The sequence below is a fragment of the Rissa tridactyla genome, chromosome 20 (assembly GCF_028500815.1).
Source record: "Rissa tridactyla isolate bRisTri1 chromosome 20, bRisTri1.patW.cur.20221130, whole genome shotgun sequence".
Classification (NCBI taxonomy): domain Eukaryota; kingdom Metazoa; phylum Chordata; class Aves; order Charadriiformes; family Laridae; genus Rissa; species Rissa tridactyla.
The window spans coordinates 3285950-3303091 of NC_071485.1; the positions used below are offsets into that span (position 1 = coordinate 3285950).

General features: G+C 62.2%; 2 protein-coding genes across 9 annotated transcripts in view; one reads left to right on the plus strand and one right to left on the minus strand.

The window, feature by feature from the left end:
* Positions 1-3275: 3275 nt before the first annotated feature.
* On the plus strand, positions 3276-11349 carry ARID5A (AT-rich interaction domain 5A). Of its 3 annotated transcripts, none has more exons than XM_054224952.1 (7): positions 3276-3381; positions 6112-6187; positions 6976-7132; positions 7267-7319; positions 7910-8007; positions 8099-8246; positions 8613-11349. In XM_054224952.1, the coding sequence occupies exons 2-7, from the start codon at positions 6125-6127 to the stop codon at positions 9912-9914; spliced, it is 1821 nt and encodes a 606-aa protein (XP_054080927.1). In that variant the 5' UTR covers positions 3276-3381; positions 6112-6124; the 3' UTR covers positions 9915-11349. The 3 variants fall into 3 exon arrangements, with proteins under 3 accessions (XP_054080927.1, XP_054080928.1, XP_054080929.1); XM_054224953.1 differs by lacking the exon at positions 3276-3381 and adding an exon at positions 3875-3968; XM_054224954.1 differs by lacking the exon at positions 3276-3381 and adding an exon at positions 5732-5749.
* A 1438-nt stretch (positions 11350-12787) lies between these two features.
* The window catches only part of KANSL3 (KAT8 regulatory NSL complex subunit 3), a 28032-nt gene continuing 23677 nt past the window's right edge, over positions 12788-17142 (minus strand). For 5 of the 6 annotated variants that reach the window (XM_054224948.1, XM_054224946.1, XM_054224950.1 and 2 more), the window contains 2 exons: positions 15671-15833; positions 12788-13513 (listed from right to left, as the gene is read on the minus strand). In XM_054224948.1, coding sequence (XP_054080923.1) covers positions 12936-13513; positions 15671-15833 — 741 coding nt within the window. In that variant the 3' untranslated portion in view covers positions 12788-12935. The remainder of the gene's footprint in view (positions 13514-15670; positions 15834-17142) is intronic. The other variant, XM_054224951.1, reaches the window with a different exon arrangement.

The window sequence follows — 17142 nt, forward strand, 5'->3', positions numbered from 1 at the left end:
TGTGCCGCGAGGTGAAGGTGCCACGAAACGAAGAAGATGCTTTTGCACCTTCCTCCCGCCTTCGCGGCGGGGAAGGGGGGTGTTGCGGGATGGGAGAAAGGGTCCCGTTCCCCCCTACCCCCCCCCAATCAAGGTGCTGCCCGCACCCCCTGCCAAAACCACCTGGGGGGGGGGTATGGGGGGGGGAGAGGGGGTCCCCTCGGCAGATGTAGGGTCCTTTACAGACCTGGGTGCTCCTATAGGTGCCCAGCGCCGTGAATTGCCCCCGCGCTCAGGGCTCAGCACCAAGAGGCTCCGCTGGGCTTAAACAGGTCCCACGGTGGGGGGGGGGGGGGGCCAGGTGAGGTCATTAAGCTTTATTAGTAGTGCCCCCACTAATTAACTCTCCCCGGAAACACCCCGCTGGCACCGGAGGGTTGGGGGGAAAGTGCGGCTGGCACCCCGTTTTGCAGCCCCTCTTCGTGGGGGGCACCCAAAGCCGCCCCCCCCCCCCCCCCCCCGGCCCAACACACAGACACACACACACACACCCCCCCGGCACCCAGGGTGCTGCAGCGGCACCCAAAAACATCCGGCTGCTCCCCGAAACCAAGGTGGTTTTTAACCTCCCAAATAATAACACACACCGCCCCCCCCCCCCGCGCCGGTGTGGGCGCAGCATCCCCCAGGTGCTGGGGGGTGGGGGGGGTCTCAGCTCACGTGCGCTCCCCGAGGAGGCTGTTTTCCCCGGTGATTACAGCGGTTAATCACGGGGTAATTAACTCCGGGGAGCGGGTTTGCGGCTTTATGTTCATCATTGAGAGCGTCAGGCTCCGGCGCAGAGCTGTGGGGGGGGGGGGGGGGGGGGGCGGTGGTGTCCGTCCCAGCACCCGACGGATTAGTCCACGGGAGAGGGTGCTGGGGCTTCCCGCGACCCCCCCAGAGCAGCCCCCCCCCCCCCCCCCCCCAAAAGCCCCCCGGGATAACGAACCCTCTGGCCGCAGGTTGTGCCCCCAAGGGATGCGGGTGCCCCCCCCCCCGGCACCGTCCCCAGCAGCCGGGCTTTCGGGTTTTGGCTCTTTTCTCTCCTTCTCCTTTTCCATTTCCTCCAGCTCCTTCTTCTTTTCCTCCTTTCCCCTTCTCCTTCCCCTTTTCCTTCCCCTTCTCCTTCTCCCCCTTCTCCTTCTCCCCCTTCTCCTTCTCCCCCTTCTCCTTCTCCCCCCTTCTCCTTCTCCCCCTTCTCCTTCTTCCCCTTCTCCTTCCCCTTCTCCTTCCCCTTCTCCTTCCCCTTCTCCTTCTCCCCTTCTTCTCCTTCCCCTTCTTCTCCTTCCCCTTCTTCTCCTTCCCCTTCTTCTCCTTCCCCTTCTTCTCCTTCCCCTTCTTCTTCCCTTCCTTCCCCTTCTTCTCCTTCCCCTTCTTCTCCTTCCCCTTCTTCTCCTTCCCCTTCTCCTTCCCTTCCTTCCCCTTCTTCTCCTTCCCCCTCTTCTCCTTCCCCTTCTTCTCCTTCCCCCTTCCCCTTCTTTTCCTTCCCCTTCTTTTCCTTCCCCTTCTTTTCCTTCCCCTTCTTTTCCTTCCCCTTCTTTTCCTTCCCCTTCTTTCCCTTTCTCCTTCTTCCTTCCCCCTTTCTCCCTCCTTCTCCTTTTCTTTTTCCTTCTTTTACTTTTTTCTTCTTTTCCTCCATCTCCTTCTCCCCCCTTCCTTTCCCTTTTCTCCTCTTTCCCTTTTCCTTCCCCCCCCCGTCCTTCTCCCTTTCGGGCAGCGGGGGCTGAGCCCCGACACCTTTCAGCGCACCGATGGCCGCCATCACCCCAGCACCACCTTTCAACCTCGGTAATTCCCCTTTTCCTCCAGCAGCTCTTCCACGGGATTCAAAAAAATATCCCCCCCCCCCCGGCTCCTTGGGAAGCAGCTTTTCCTCCCATCGGAGCGAAGCCCCCAGGGGCCACATCCCCCCCCACCCCCCCGCCAGGGTGCTCATCTCCCCCCCCAGGACCCTGAAATTCCGTTTAGTCCCATCCGGATGGACCACGCACGCAGCCGCCGGGTGCAATGGGAAACTGAGGCAGGGCCCCCCCCCCCCAGCTCCCGACCCCCCCCCCCCCCCATTCTGCTCGAATAGAAACCGGATCCGGGAAGAGAAACCCAAGTGGGGTTTTTTTTTATTGTGTTGTTTTGGGTTTTTTTTCTCTTTTTCATTAAATCTCATTATTATTAAGTAGAAGGCGGGCTCGTTCCTGGAACGAAAGGGTTAATGTCACCCTCGGAGTCCTTCACCTCCCTTTCTAGCCCTGGGTGGGGGGGACAGGGGCCAGCTGCCCCCTCCCCCCCCGACCTCCCCCCACTTCTGCTTTCTCCAGCTCTTGGCCCAAAATGAGTCACCGGGGGATTTTCCTTTGGTTTTTGGGGCTCTTTCACAAGCCGGGGAGGGGATTCTCGGGGGGCTGCTACGGGGTCGAGCACCCATGGGTGCTCTCCGGCAGAGCCCGGTCCGGCCCCAATTGTTCCCCACTTATGGGTGCCTTCGGTCCCTTGGGACTGGGGTGCCCGAGCTGGGGACAAGGGACAGTGTCCCTGGAAAGTGGTACCCAGCAGCGGAGAGATGCTGGGGGCTCTGTCCCCATTGGCAGGACGATGCCCAGCCCTGGGGACACCGGTGGCTCCGTCCCCGTTGGCAGGACGATGCCCAGCCCTTGGGGACACCAGTGGCTCCGTCCCCGTTGGCAGGACGATGCCCAGCCCTTGGGGACACCGGTGGCTCCGTCCCTGTTGGCAGGCCAATGCCCAGCCCTTGGGGACACCGGTGGCTCTGTCCCCACTGTCAGGATGGTGCCCAGCCCTTGGGGACACCAGTGGCTCCATCCCCGTTGGCAGGACGATGCCCAGCCCTTGGGGACACCAGTGGCTCCGTCCCCGTTGGCAGGACGATGCCCAGCAAAGCCACCCTCGGGCAGGGGGAGGGACGTGGGACCAGGACCACAACCCCACGGGCATCCCGGCCACCAGGCCCCGGCCGTGTCCCCAAACCCCTGGGGAACGGGTGACACCGCGGCCACATCGCCAGCCCCGGGGTGTTTCGGGGAGGGGGGGGGGGGGGGGAAGGGCCGCTGGAAAGTCCGTCCCAGTCATTCAGCGCGGTGCTGGGCTGCCCCTGGGCCAGAACCCCCCCAGAAAAGCCCGGCCGTTCCGGTAACGAAAGAGTCAATGGCACAGGCGAACACGCACTGACACACACACACACACACACTCTCACACTCACACTCACACTCACACTCACACGCCACTTCCCCGAGTGGGGGATGACTCATCCCCCGCCCGTCATCCCGGCACCGTCGCACCAGCAAAACCCCAGAGCTCTTCCTCCGGCCGCCCCGATGAGCCGCCCGCCCTGCGCCTCCCGAGCCCGTGAGTACCGGGGGAGGGGGGGATCGGTCCCGGGGAGGGGATCTGTCACCCGCCACCACCCACGTGTCACCTCGTCTCGCCACCCATCCCGCTGCCGGGCTGAGACCGGCTCAACTCGGCGCACGCCAGGGCACAGAAACCACCCGGCGGGTGCGAACCCCACGGAAAAAAGAGGCGCGGGGGGGGGGGGGGGGGGGGGGGCACACGGACGGACTGACGGACGGGGAGGGACGACCCGACCCTTTGGGGATACCCGTCACCGTCCCCAACCGCCCCAGACACCCCCCACCCTTCTCCCCCCCGCCCCCCGGCATCCCCAGGGTGGGTCCCTTCGCCGGGTGCCCGCTGTGTCCTTTCGTTGGGTGACGGCGGGGGTTTATTGTGTGTCCCGTCCCCCCCCCCCGTTCCCCCCCCCCTCCCCGCCCCGCCACCGGCCGGGGAAGGGATGACTTCAACCCATTACTCACCCGCCGTAACGGCCTGGCACCGCTCCCGCGCTATTCCTAGCCGTGACGCTCCGACCGCCGCCAAGCACCGGGAATTTGGGCTTAAAACCCCCCCAAATTGAGGTTAACGGGGTGATTCCGGTAAGGAGGACGAGCCCCGGAGGGGCAGCGAGAGCTTTGCCGGGGTGGGGGGGGTGGGGGGGGGGGGGGGGTGGAGAGGGAGGTGCGCTGAGTTTCGGCCGGTCTCAGCCCGCTCCGGCCCGGCTTTCGCCCGGCGGTTTCTCGAAAGTGCCGCCCCCGCCCGCGAAAAGAGCCGTTAATTACCGTCGCGGAATTAAACGCTTAATTACAAGCCGGCCGTCACCTCCGGCCACCCAAATTACCGCCACGAAGGTGCCCCCCCTACCCCCCCCGCGCCCCGGGGTGATGCGACGCGGTTTGTTTGCGCCGGCTTGAGGTGTTTAGTCCCAAATCGGGCGGTTTGGACCCCAAAAGCCCCCCGTCGTTGTTGTTCGTTGTCCCCCGTCGTCGTCGTCGTCGTCGTTGTCGTCCCCCCCCCCGGTTTCCTGCGAGGAAATCACGTCAGCGGCGGTGCCGGGAACCAAATGTGAGCCGGCGAAATCACGGCGGGGGAAGGGGGGGCCGCAGACGCACGAAACACGCGTGTAGGTCGCGTGTACCTGCACGCACACGCGTGGGCCCACCTGCGTGAGGGTGCCCGCGTGCATGTGCTCACCCGCACCCACACGTATGTGCTCACCCGCACCCACATGCCTGTACACACCTGTGCTCGCATGCACACGCGTGTCGGCAATTCCATGCCCCCCCATGAACACGCCTGGGCACGCGTGCCCAGCCTGGCGCACGCATGTACCCGCACACGTGTGCCCACCGGCACGCAAGGGCGTCTGCGCGTATGTACTCACCCGCAATCACACGCATATGCCTGTACGCACACGCATGTTGGCACCTGTACACCCTCCATGAACACGTCTGGACACACGTACCCACCCTGGCACACGCATGTTCCCGCACCCATGTGCCCACCTGCACAGGAGGGTGTCCTCATGTACGTACTCACCCGTACCCGCATGCCTGTAGTCACCTGTGCTCACATGCACACGTGTGTTGGCACTTATACACCCCACGAACACGCCTGGGCACATGTGCCCACACGTGTGTGCTCACCTGTAGCCATGCACACGCGTGTGCCCACCCGCACAGGAGGGCGTCTGCGTGTATATACTCACCCGCGACCAGACGCACATGCCCGTAAGTCACACGCACACGCGTGTTGGCACTTATACGCCCCATGAACACGCCTGGGCACGTGTGCCCGCCCTGGCACACGCGTGTGCCCACCCAACTGTGCTCACCTGCAGCCAAGTGCATGCGTGCACACGCGTGGGCCCACCTGCACGAGGGCACCCGCGTGTATGTGCTCACCTGCAACCACACGCACGCGCCTGTACTCACACGCACACGCGTGTTGGCACCTGGGCACCCCCAGGAACACGCCTGGCCACGCGTGCCCACGCATTTACATACGTGTGTGCCCCCCCCGACACACACACTGACACCCCAAAATACACGCACCCACGCATCGAGCTACGCGCGACGCGTGACCGTGAACGTGTGAACACGCGTGGGCGCCCCCGGACACGCCAAGAACACGCGTGTTTCAGCGTACACACGCGTGTGCCCCCGCATCGCACGGCCACGGGCAGGACTACAACTCCCGGCATGCCTTTCTTCCGGGTGGCGGCGCTCGGGGACGAGCAGCGCGGCTGCCCAATAGGAAGAGGGGGCGTGTCGGCGCCGCCCAATAGGAGCGCGGAGGGGGCGTGGCCGCGCCCGCGGGGTTTTGGCGCGGCGGGGCGGCTTCGGTGGGGGGGGGCAGTCACATGGCGCGGCGGCGGCGGGTGAGCGGGAGCGCGATCGGCGGCGGGGGGGGGGGAGGTTAAAAAACACGGGGGGGGTAAAAAAAACGGAGAGGGGGTAAAACACACTGTGGGGGGGTGTCCCCCACCCCCTGCCTCAGTTTCCCCACGTTGGCATTGCCTTTTTTCCAGGGGTTTCCCCCCCCCAAAACGGGCGCGGGGGGGGGGAAGCTGGGGGGGGTCCCGACCCCTAAATTTTTTTTGGCGGGGGGAGGGGGCGGGCAACGCCGTGGCGCAAATCGTCCCAATTTACCCTTAATTTTGGGGAGAAGGGGGGGGTGTGTGGAGTAACAATTTGGGGTGTCTCACCCCCCCCTTCCCCCCCCCCCCCCCACTTCTTCCAGGTCCGCTCCTAAAATGAAAGACGACGAGTCCCCCCCCATGGAGGACAAGCAAGAGCCCACCGCCCCCAAACCGGCGGTGAGTGCTGACACCCCCTCCCCAAATATAACCCCCCCACACCCTATTTTTTTTTGGGGGGGGCATCGCTTTGGCCGCCTGTGGAAGCGGGAGGGTGAATTTCCCAGCGTTGTGGGGCGAGGGGGGGGGGAACATACCCAAAACGGGGCGTTTTTTAGGGAGGAAAAATTTAGGTTTTTCTCATTATTTTTTTTTAATGCTGATGGAGGGGGTGGGGGGGGGTTTGACCCCACCCTCCAAACGGCTTTTTATTTCTCAAAACCAACCACCCCCCCGCCGCCTTAAAAATAGTTTAGCTGTTAAAATCCCGCGTCCGTCACGAGCGGCGAAAAAAGACTAGAAAGAATTGAAAAAAAAAAAAAATTTAAAAAAAAAAAAATATATAAAATAAAATAAATTTAAAAAAAAAAAATAAAAAAAAAAAGTCCTCGGGAGCCGGAGCAGCTGCTTTGCCCAAAAATAGCAACAAGTTTTATAACTCCGGAAAATGTAGAACAAACAAACGAGGAACATTTTTAGCTGAGAAAGGCGGCGGGGGGCGGCGGCGGAGGGGGGGGGATGAATTTCTGCCCGTCTGTTTTCCTGGAAGCCGTTTCTCACCCGCTTCCAGCGCTTTGACCAACTTGGCCGGCGGCCCGGAGCTGCCGGCTAACGAACCCGGAGCTCGTTAACCAGCCTTCGGGGTTGTAAAGCACCCCTGGAAGGAGGGAGGGAGGGGGGGTTTGCTTCTGCTCTGCCTCAGTTTCCCCTTCAGCTCCTTTCCCCCCCCCCCAACTCCTGCCCCGCAGGGCTCCGAGGATGGCTCCGAGCGGGAGAAGGCGGTGGGAGAAGGGCCGAGCGGGGGTGAGAAAGAGGAGGAGGAAGCCTTCCTCGTCAGCCTCTACAAGTTCATGAAGGACCGGCACACCCCCATCGAGAGGATCCCCCACCTCGGCTTCAAGCAGAGTATGTGGGTTCCCCCTCTCGCCCCCCCCCCCCAACCCCCGCCAGGGCCGGGAGGAGCTGCCGGTGGCTACGGTGACCACCGCGGTGACCGCCGTGTACCCCCCCGTCCCTCGGCATCTCCTCTTTATTTCCAGTTAACCTCTGGAAGATCTACAAAGCCGTGGAGAAGTTGGGAGCCTACGAGCTGGTAAGTGATGGCCGCCCAGGGCGCCGCCCCGGCCACTGGGTGCCGGGATGGCCACTGGATGCTGGGATGGCCACCAGGTGCCGGGATGGCCACCAAGATGGCCATCGGGTGCTGGTACAGCCACCGGGATGGTCGCCAGGATGGCCACAGAGATGGTGACTGGGTACCAGGATGGCCATCGGGTACCAGGATGGCCACCAGGATGGCTACCAGGTGCCAGGATGGCCACCGGGATGCCACTGGGTGCTGGGATGGCCACCGAGATGGCCACCGGGTGCCGGGATGGCCACCGGGTGCCGGGATGGCCACCGAGATGGCCATTGGGTGCTGGTATGGCTACCGGGATGGTCACCAGGATGGCCACCGAGATGGTGACTGGGTGCTGGGATGGCCACTGGGTACCAGGATGGCCACCGGCATGGCTACCAGGTGCCAGGATGGCCACCGAGATGCCACTGGGTGCCGGGATGGCCACCGAGATGGCCACCAGCATGGCCACTGGGTGCCGGGATGGCCACCAAGATGGCCCCCCAGGTGCCAGGATGGCCACCGGGTGCCGGGAAAGGGCTAACCCGTCCCACTCCCCGCAGGTGACGGGGCGAAGGCTGTGGAAGAACGTCTACGACGAGCTGGGGGGCAGCCCCGGCAGCACCAGCGCGGCCACCTGCACCCGGCGCCACTACGAGAGGTAGGGGACGAGCAGGGGGCGGGGGGGTCTGTGCCTCAGTTTCCCCTCCCGGCGCCGATTCTCACTGCCACCCCCACCCCGCCCCCCCCAGGCTGGTCCTCCCGTACGTGCGGCATCTCAAGGGGGAGGACGACAAGCCTCTGCCCCCCAGCAAGCCCCGCAAGCAGTACAAGGTCTCCAAGGGGGCAGAGACGGGCGAGAAGAGCAAGAGGGGCAAGAAGGAGAAGGGTCGGGAGCAGGTACGCGGCCCCCAACACCCCCCCCCCCCCATCCCAGAGCCCGGCTGCTGCGGCTCCAGTTTGGGAGCCCCACGCCGGTCCCCATCTGTCCCTCGCCAGGGGGGGGACGCACTGGGGGGGGGGAGGGCTGGGGAAGAGCCAGGAGGGATGCGGTTGGGAAAAGAGGGGAGCGGAAGGGCTTGAGGGAACCCAAGATTGGGGGGGACGGACTGGGGGGAGCCGGGACCCCAGCAGGGGGATGCGGGGGACCCTGGCACAGGGATACAAGGGACCCTGGCACAGGGGATGTGGGTGACGCTGGCACCGGGGGACATGGGGGGCATGGGGGACCCCAGCACCCACACCCCGACTCCCCTTTGCTCGCAGATGCCTCCGGACAAGGCGAAGCCGGAGGCGGCAGCCGTCACGGAGGACACGAGGAATGCCCCGGAGCGGGGCCGGGGGGCGGAGGGATGCCCCAGCCCCACGGTCCCGACCCCGAGCCCCGCCGGGGGGTGTCCTAACCCCTGCAGGACCCACCCCGAAACCTACAAGCGCCTTTTCTCCAGCTTCTACTCCAAAGGCAACCACCCCATCATGTCTCCGCTGGCCAAGAAGAAGCTGCTGGCCCAGGTGAGCAAGGCAGAGGCCTTGCACTGCCACAAACGCCACTGCCTCGAGGGCCAGCGGTCGGCGAGTGACGCCGGCCCCAGCTCCGGCCCCAGCTCCGGCCCCGAGCCCCTGCGGCTAGCCACCGGCCCCCACCTGGATGAGGAGAGGAGCCCGGAGCCGGCGGGAGCTCAGGATAGAGCTCCGAGCGCGGGGTGCGAGGTGGGACCCATTGGCAACGGGAGGGACAGCCAGCCCTGCCCGCGGGCCGAGGACGGGGGTCCGGCACCCGCCGTCTTCACGGGCTGCTTCCACGCCTACCGCAACGAGGTGCTGAAGCCCGTCGGCTGCCACCCCCTCTGGGGGTATTTCTCCGGCTTGAAGGATTTTTTGGAGCCGCCTTCGGCCTTCCCGACGCGACCCGAGGAGCCGGAGCAGCCCCAAGACCTGCGGAGCAAAGCGGGGCAGTCGTGGAGCGGGGAGAGGCGGCGAGCGGGCGCCTGTGCCACCGTCAAAGCCTGCTGGGTGGCCCCCGGGGCCAGCTTCAGCCCCACCGCGCCCAGGGGCAAGCGTGGCCGGGAGGAGGAGGAGGAGGAGGGGGCTTTTGGCCCCAGCGCAAAGCTACGTGCCGTCTCCCCCTTCGTCAAGGAGGCCGAGGGCAGGGACATGGGTGCCAGCTCGCCCCGGGGCCAACAAGGGTTGGCCAAACCCAAGGCAGTGGTGGCCAGCCCTGGCTATGCTGCGTCGCTGCCGCAAGCCCCGGACGTTTACAAGGGAGCCATGCTGCATTTCCCGGCCAGCTTTGGGAACCCGCTGGAGCACCTCAAAACCCAGGGTGTGCCGGTGGCACCCTCCCTCTCCGTTAACCCCTTCGTCATTCCTGCTTTCCCCAGCCCTTTGGTAGCCACTTCCACGCAGCCCTCTGACCTGTGCCGGCCGCTGGCGACCGGCCCCGGGCACTACCCGACATCCTACGAGAGCTCGCTGCGGCACCGGCTCTACCCGGCGGCGCCGTGGCACAGCCAACCCACCTACGCGTCCCCGCACGTGCCGGCTTTTCACCGCCATGCCAAGCTGTAGCGCTTCCATCCCGCTCCGCATCGGCCTCCTTCCCTGCGGAGGAGGCGGTGGTTGGGATGCCGCGGTGTGGCTAAGCTGGGCAGGGAGGAGCGTGCCGGAGCCCGTCACCGCTTCCGAGCCTGCGGCAAGGGGACTAAGAGGAGACAATCTGGACCGTGTCATTTTTACTCTTGATCTTAGAGCTGTTTGTATCCGACATCGTTACGCCGGTGACTTAACTACCAATATCACAAGGTTATAGAGATATATATATATATATTATATATATATATACATACACATAAAAAAAGGGGAGCAAAATGACTTGTGGAGGTTTCTATTTTGCTAGCGATGCCGTGCCATGGCGCGGTTTCGCACGATGGGGTGAGGAGGCCGAGCCGGACGATGGTTATTCCCATTCCCTCATGGCCGGGATGCTCAGTGGCTCTCTGGTGCGGAGCCCCGGCCGGTTCCCACCACGTGCTGCAATTTTGGGTTTTTAATTACGTCGCCTCCGTCCGGGGCTCCGGAGGTTTTTTCAGGGTTTGGGACCGCGGCTCCTGGCCGCTGCGCGCGTTGCTGCTCCGCATCCCCAAGGCGGAGGCAGGGGCAGAGGCAGTGCCCGAAATAAAACTGGTGGCGTTTGGGGTGTCCTTGATTTTTGGGATGGGGGCAGGGTTTGGAGGGATCCTCACCCAAAGCGTGAAGCCTCAGAGGTGTTTCGTGACACTGCGGGGATGGGCTGAGACCTACCTCCGGGCCCACCCTGATGCCGTGGGGAAGGAGGTGCTTTTCTGCATCGATTTTGGGGGAATTGGAGCCATTTCCAAGAGCAAACCAGCCCAGCGACATCTCCAGGTGCTTTTTGCCTCCTGTCGAGCTGTTGCGAATGACCCAAAGGCTTCGTCGGAGCCGCAGGACTCAATTCTCTCGTGCCGGCTGCTCCCCACAAGCGCGTCCGCTCGCTGCCGTCCTGGGACATCATCACGAGCCGAAGTGGAAAGGGCAGAGGGATGGTGGCACTCGCTCGTCCCCAGAGAGGGTTCCGGCTTCAGGTGGAGCTTTTAAGGAACGTTTCTGCTGTATCCACGGAAAGGAAAAGCTTTGGGATAGGAACTGGTCTCTCCACGGTGCTTAGAGACTTGTTGAGAAGTGCAGCAGTACGGATTCAACCACTCCGGGATCCTCTGGCTGGACATTGGGAAGGCATTTGCACGCACTGCAGCCCGTCCCGACTGTACCCCCCAAGAGCTTCGCTGCCAAAACACACACCGTTAAGCCCAGTTTGTGAGCGAGGACGTGGCCGCGGAGCTCCAGGCTTCCCACGAAGAGCTGCCTCCACACCCGGGAGCGAGGGCGCTGGAGGTGCCACATCCCGACGGGCGTCTCAGCCGTATTGTTGGTATTGCAGCGGAGAAATGGGGGGTTTTCGAACCTGGAAAAAAAAGAAGAGAGTTGTGCTGCTTAAAAACGCTGCAGGTCGATGGCAGAGCCTTTGTACTGGACACGCTCGTGTCATCAAGCGGATGCTAGAGCGGAGCGTTAAGTTCATCCCGGTTTTTCCCATCGCTGTCAGCGCAGGGAGAAGTTTCCACATTAGTGGCATCCCATCGGCAAACCCCCTACACCGGGGGTTAGCTCAGCCTTGGGAGTTCAAGGCCATCCCGCACCCACGACATTCCCTGCGGGAAACTTTGCCTGGGTTGAACCCGAGTTGCTGGCAAAGTAAAATCTTGCCTTTTTTTTTTTTTTTTTTTTTTTTTTCCCCCCTCCACAAAACCCCAGGGAAAAGGGAAGCGCAGGGCTCGGCAGGGTTTGGGGTGCTGGCAAAGCTCAGCATCCTTACTGCTACTCACCACGGTGGGCGTGCGAAGGCCGGGGTGCAAGAGGGACGACGAAAGCAAAAGCAGGACAGTCACCAAAAAGCCAGACGGCATCCGGAGAGGTGCCTGTATAGCCCAGGAGGGGTGGGAAGGGACTCGGAACATCTCACGACGAGCAAATCCAGCCATCAGAGGGGAGAACGGTTACTCCCCTGCTCTGTTTTCGGGCTCCTTGTAACAAAGACCCCGCTTCTGCCGCAGCGTGTGCTGTCCCGGCCAAGCTGAGCCAAACCCAGGAGCTTCTCACCAGCCGACGGGATGAGGAAGTGAGCAGGGATTTCGGAAGCGTGCCTGCCCTCGGGGGTGGTGGGGGGGAACACGGGGCCACCCCGGCACTGCGAGTCTCCGTCCGCGCTCCCCGAAAGCGTCTCAGCCAGCAAACGCTGCATCACGCCCTGCGTCCCTCCGGGGAAGCGAGGGTCGAAACACAAGACGACCCACCAAATCCCAGCCCTCAGCAAGTCCCCGAGCCCAGTGACAGCCCCGGGGGGACACGCACTTGTCCTGAACACTGGCAAACCGCGCCTGACAGTGCCAAATTCAGCCTCGCCTCACCCCCTCAGCACCCGTTCTGCGGCTCAGCACCTTCGTGTTGCTCCTTCTGCCGCTTTCCTCCTCTCAAGCCAGGTGCTCGGCTTGCTTGTGTGCAAACGCAACCGTAAAAGTTAACTCAAGGCTCGGAGCAGATTAACATTGAGCCTTGTTCAGCGCCTATAAACATTCCCAAGAGTAGGGAGGAATCAGATGAAACTTCTACCCGGAGGAGGGAGGTACTGGCAGATGGTAGAGGCAGGAGGAGCTACCCTGGTTGCTGCGCCCAGCCTGCACCCAGGACCCACCGCACCAATCCTTCCCTGCCCGCACCAAGCTGCTTTGTCCCTCCGCGGCAAGAAAAATGAGCGCTGGACAAAAGCGGGCGAGGGCTGGGCTACAACCACAGCTGCTTTTGGAAGGGACATGCGCAACGGAGTCAGTGAAGAACAAAAAAAAAAAAAAAAAAAGAAAAAAGAAAAAAAGAAAAAAAAGTTTTATTAAACAGCAACAAAACCAGAAAAACATCCCCCTAGTTTGCCCCGTGCCCACGGGGCTGCTCTTCTCCCACCCCGAGCTCAGTCTCCCCGAAGCGCCCGGTGGCAACTGGGGGGTCCCTGGGGGTCCCCTACGGCTTCTGGCTGAGCGTGGGCCCCGTCGTGGCGATGATGGAGGAGTTGGCCAGGCTGCTGCCCAGCGTTATCAGCGTGGTGCCAGCCCCGCCGGGCAGCACGCCCTGGGGCAGCAAGTGTCTGTTGGCCAGAGCCTCTCTGGTGTGGATGATGGTGCTCCCGTCGTCCACCACGGAGGGAACCCTCCCCAGGGTCTCCACTGTCCCCAGAGCGTGGCCGAGGGCCGCGGCGCTCTTGGTCAGGCTGACCTTCTCCCCGACGTGGCCCAGGGGTCCATCGCCCTTCACCGCAGCCAGCGTCGAGGTCAGGATGACGGTCTTGGAAGCGGTTTGCAGGACAGGTCCCACCTTGGAGTGTACCAGGCTGCCGGGAGGGCTGGGGGTGCTGGCCAGGGGGGAGGTGGCAAAGGTGACAGCGCCAGTGGGAGAGGTGGCAGAGGAGGAGGAGGAGGAAGGCTGGATGCCCGGCAGTTTGAGGGGGACAGAGGTAGCCTCACCCATCACGGATTTGGTAAGCGCAGACAGCTTGGCGTCCGACATGACGTAGAGCGTCTTCATGGGGCTGGTGGTGGTCACTGCGGAGAAGGGGAGAGGGCGGTCAGTGGCCGCGGGGATGTGGTGCCCACCCTAGGCTGCAGCCCCCAGCCGCAGCAGCGGAGTCGCAGCCTTCCAGATTGAACGGAAAGACCTGGCCGTGTCTGCTCTCCAGAGCAAGACCCCAAAACAAACCCCAGCGCTGCCACAGCCTGGGCAAGGAAAGCGCAACAGCCAAACTCCGTCAACACCAGCACTGCTCCCCTCCGATCCCCCAAGGAAGCCCCTCTCTTGCTTCCATGTCTGATCTTCTCCCCCAGAATGTCCCTCCCTGCTGGGAACAGGACTTCAAGACTTCACCTTGCCCTGTCCTACCCACCGAGCTGTCAGAGACCACACTGAGCTCACGCTGCTCTCTGCAGCCTGGCTCAAGGCAAGCTCTTGCTCATCTCTGGCATCTCCAGCTCCATCCCACCAGCAGCGCTGGGGATGCTCAGACCCTCATCACGCTCCACCCCAGGACATGGCTAAAAGACTAGGCTTCGTGAAATGAAGCCCTCTGTGCTCTACGGCAAGGGCAGACGTTGCATTGTGGTGGTTACCTGGTCCAAGTTGGCTCCCCAGCTGGTTCTGCAGTAGCCACAGCCCAGAGAGCAATAAAGGAAAGAGAGGCTTCACCGAAATCTAATCCTGGGTTTAGATGTGCTCAAGGGACGGGAAAAAGCCTGGAGACCCACTGCTGGTTGAAGAAAACGCTGGCCAGAAAGACGCCAACCTGGAGCAGCCCGTGGTTTGCCCCTGCGGTCGCCCACGGCTGCGACTGGCTCCGTCCCTCGGGATCCCGCACCGAGGAGCGGAGAGCGGCTCGCCCAGCCGTGCTGGGGCACCTGGCACCCAGCACCGCATCTCTCCCAGACAGTGGCATCAAAGATGCACCGCGGCGTCCCTGGCACTCGTCAACGGTGACAGCATGCCACGAACACCACCAGCGCAGCGTGGAACTCTCCGAAATGAAGCGGCTCAAGCAGAGAGGGCACGGAGCGGAGGCTGACGACCAACCGTTTAACCAGGATGGGACACCGACCCCACCATCCTGGGGTCCGGGAGGGCAGAATGACGTCGGGAACAGGTGACTCCAGCCACCCCTATGCCAGCTGGGAAGCTGCAGACACGCGACAATGCTGTTAGACACCATCAACGACTGCTCCACAAAACCAAGAGCCTGGAAAATTTCCTGTGCTAACACCCCAGCAGCTTCCCTACAAACCGGTCCTCCCCGCTGGATGCAAAGCCAACCTCAACCTCCAACGAAAGCAGGTAAAGTCCTCCACAGATCAAACTTCATCCCCCAGCTGTGGCGAATAACAAACGGCACATGAAAAAACACGCAGAAGACGACTTAAGCCCAGGCTTAAGCACCTCCCTGTTGAGTCCTGGGGGAGAAAAGCAGAGTTCGAGGGGCTGCAGAGGACGGTTAGCTGGGTTTAAAGCCCGCAAGGAAAGCCGGCTGTGGTAAAACACCGATGCTGCCGAGCTGCCTCGTTCGCCCTTTGGGAAACTGGCACAGCCCCACCGAACTTCATCCACCGGATCCAGCCCGAGCGCTGGCTACCCTGCTCACCCTGCTGCTTGCTTGGAAATCGGCCGGACCGAGGAAAACAAAAGCACCGGCTTGGCTGGCAGCGGGCTCTTCGGTACAGAAGCCTTTGAGGATGCAACGGACCGCATCACCGCTTTGTGTCGATTTTATTTTTTCTTAAGGCTGAGGCCGGGTAGTGGCTCCGCAATATTTATTTAGCTGTCATCGGATGGGCGCGCTCTCCGCAGGCAAGGTAAATAAATCAGCAGCAGGGAAGAGTGCTTCGTGCTACGAGGGCACGACGGGGGGCCCTAAACACAAACTGCAGAAAATCCCTTCTGCGTTTGGGCTCAAGTTTAAACACCCCGCTCTTCATCAACGGCTCAAAACGGCTGCATCGAGCCACGACTCCTTGTGCAAAGAAACGAAGAAACCACGGGGGAATCTAACTTAAAGGGGGGGCGCAAAAAAAGCGACGGGCTTAAAAATAAGCAACATTCAGGCAGTGAATTCCCCAAAACGACTCTGCACACGTCACCCGGCGGCATGGCTCCAACCCGGCCTCCGCTCTGGTCCCCCGGGCCGGCTGCCCGCGCCCCACGACTGCCATGCGCCTCACCTACGGGTGCTGCCGCGGCGGCGGTCAGGCGTGCGGCGGGGTCGGCGGGAGCCATCTCTGTGCCAGCCTGGGCTTTGCTGGGATCCATCTGAGACAGCAGCTTGCCAGGAGAGGCGGCGCTGGTAGCTGGGGCGGCCAGGTTCCCAACAGCACCGTCTGGAGCCTGGAAGGGTTAAAGTAACGGAGAGCTACTGGAAGTGCCCCGCTGACAAGGATACACCACCTGCGGGGGGGCTGCAAACATTCCTCGGGATCTGTGCTAGCTCTCACCTAAAAAATAAAACACCAGAGCGTGCCCTTTCCCTGCTTCTTCTAGCCTTGCCCTTGCTCCAACCAGTTATTACCAAGCTCAAGAAAAAAAACCTGCGGAGATCTGCATTTTAAAAGCACAACGGTGTCATCTGCAGCACCGACACGACTATTGGTGCTTGGGCTGAGACGGGCACAAACTCGTTGCCTTTTTCCGGAGCGGAATGGGATGGTTCTATCCCCACCTCTGGCTGTCAGGGAAATCGGTCCCGCTCTCATTTCCTCTGCAGCAATAGCGAAGCAACAGCCAGGAGCTCAAGAAGGACTCCTGCATCGTGCAGACCCGCTTGCAAGAATGACGCGCTATTACCAGTGAAAGCCCAGCGAAAACTGGGAGCAGCACACACCGTCCTCTGCATCAGAAGAGCTTCCTTCTTGCTTGAGGAAGACGTACAAGCCCCTCTGACAAGAACCAGCTGGTCACACAGCACCAGTGTCCAAAAATCATAGAATTGTCTAGGTTGGAAGGGACCTTTCACATCATCAAGTCCAACCGTCAACCCAACACCGCCCAAACCCCCACTACCCCACGTCCCTCAGCACCGCGTCTGCCCGGCTTTTAAATCCCTCCAGGGATGGCGACTCCACCACTGCCCTGGGCAGCCTCTTCCAATGCTTGACAACCCTTTCCGGGAAGAAATTTTTCCCAATATCCATCCTAAACGTCTCCTCCTGCAACTGGAGGCCGTTTCCTCTTGTCCCATCGCCTGTTCCTTGGGAGAAGAGACCGACCCCCCCCTGGCTACCCCCTCCTTTCAGGGAGCTGTGGAGAGCGAGAAGGTCTCCCCTCAGCCTCCTCTTCTCCAGGCTGAACACCCCCAGCTCCCTCAGCCGCTCCTCACCAGACTCGTGCTCCAGAGCCCTCACCAGCTCCGTTGCCCTTCTCTGGACACGCTCCAGCACCTCAAGGTCCTTCTTGGAATGAGGGGCCCAAAACTGGACACAGCCCTCGAGGTGGGGCCCAGTCCTGCTGGCCACACTGTTCCTGAGACAGGCCAGGATGCCGTTGGCCAGGACAACTGGGGGTTTGGAGCTGTATCCTGAGGCAGAGGGCAGCACGACCTGGAGAGTGAAGTCTCAGTGAAATACTTGGAAATTCCTCCATTTGAGGGGTTCTTCGAACACCTCTGGGTTCTCTACACTTGCCTGAACCGTGTCCAGGT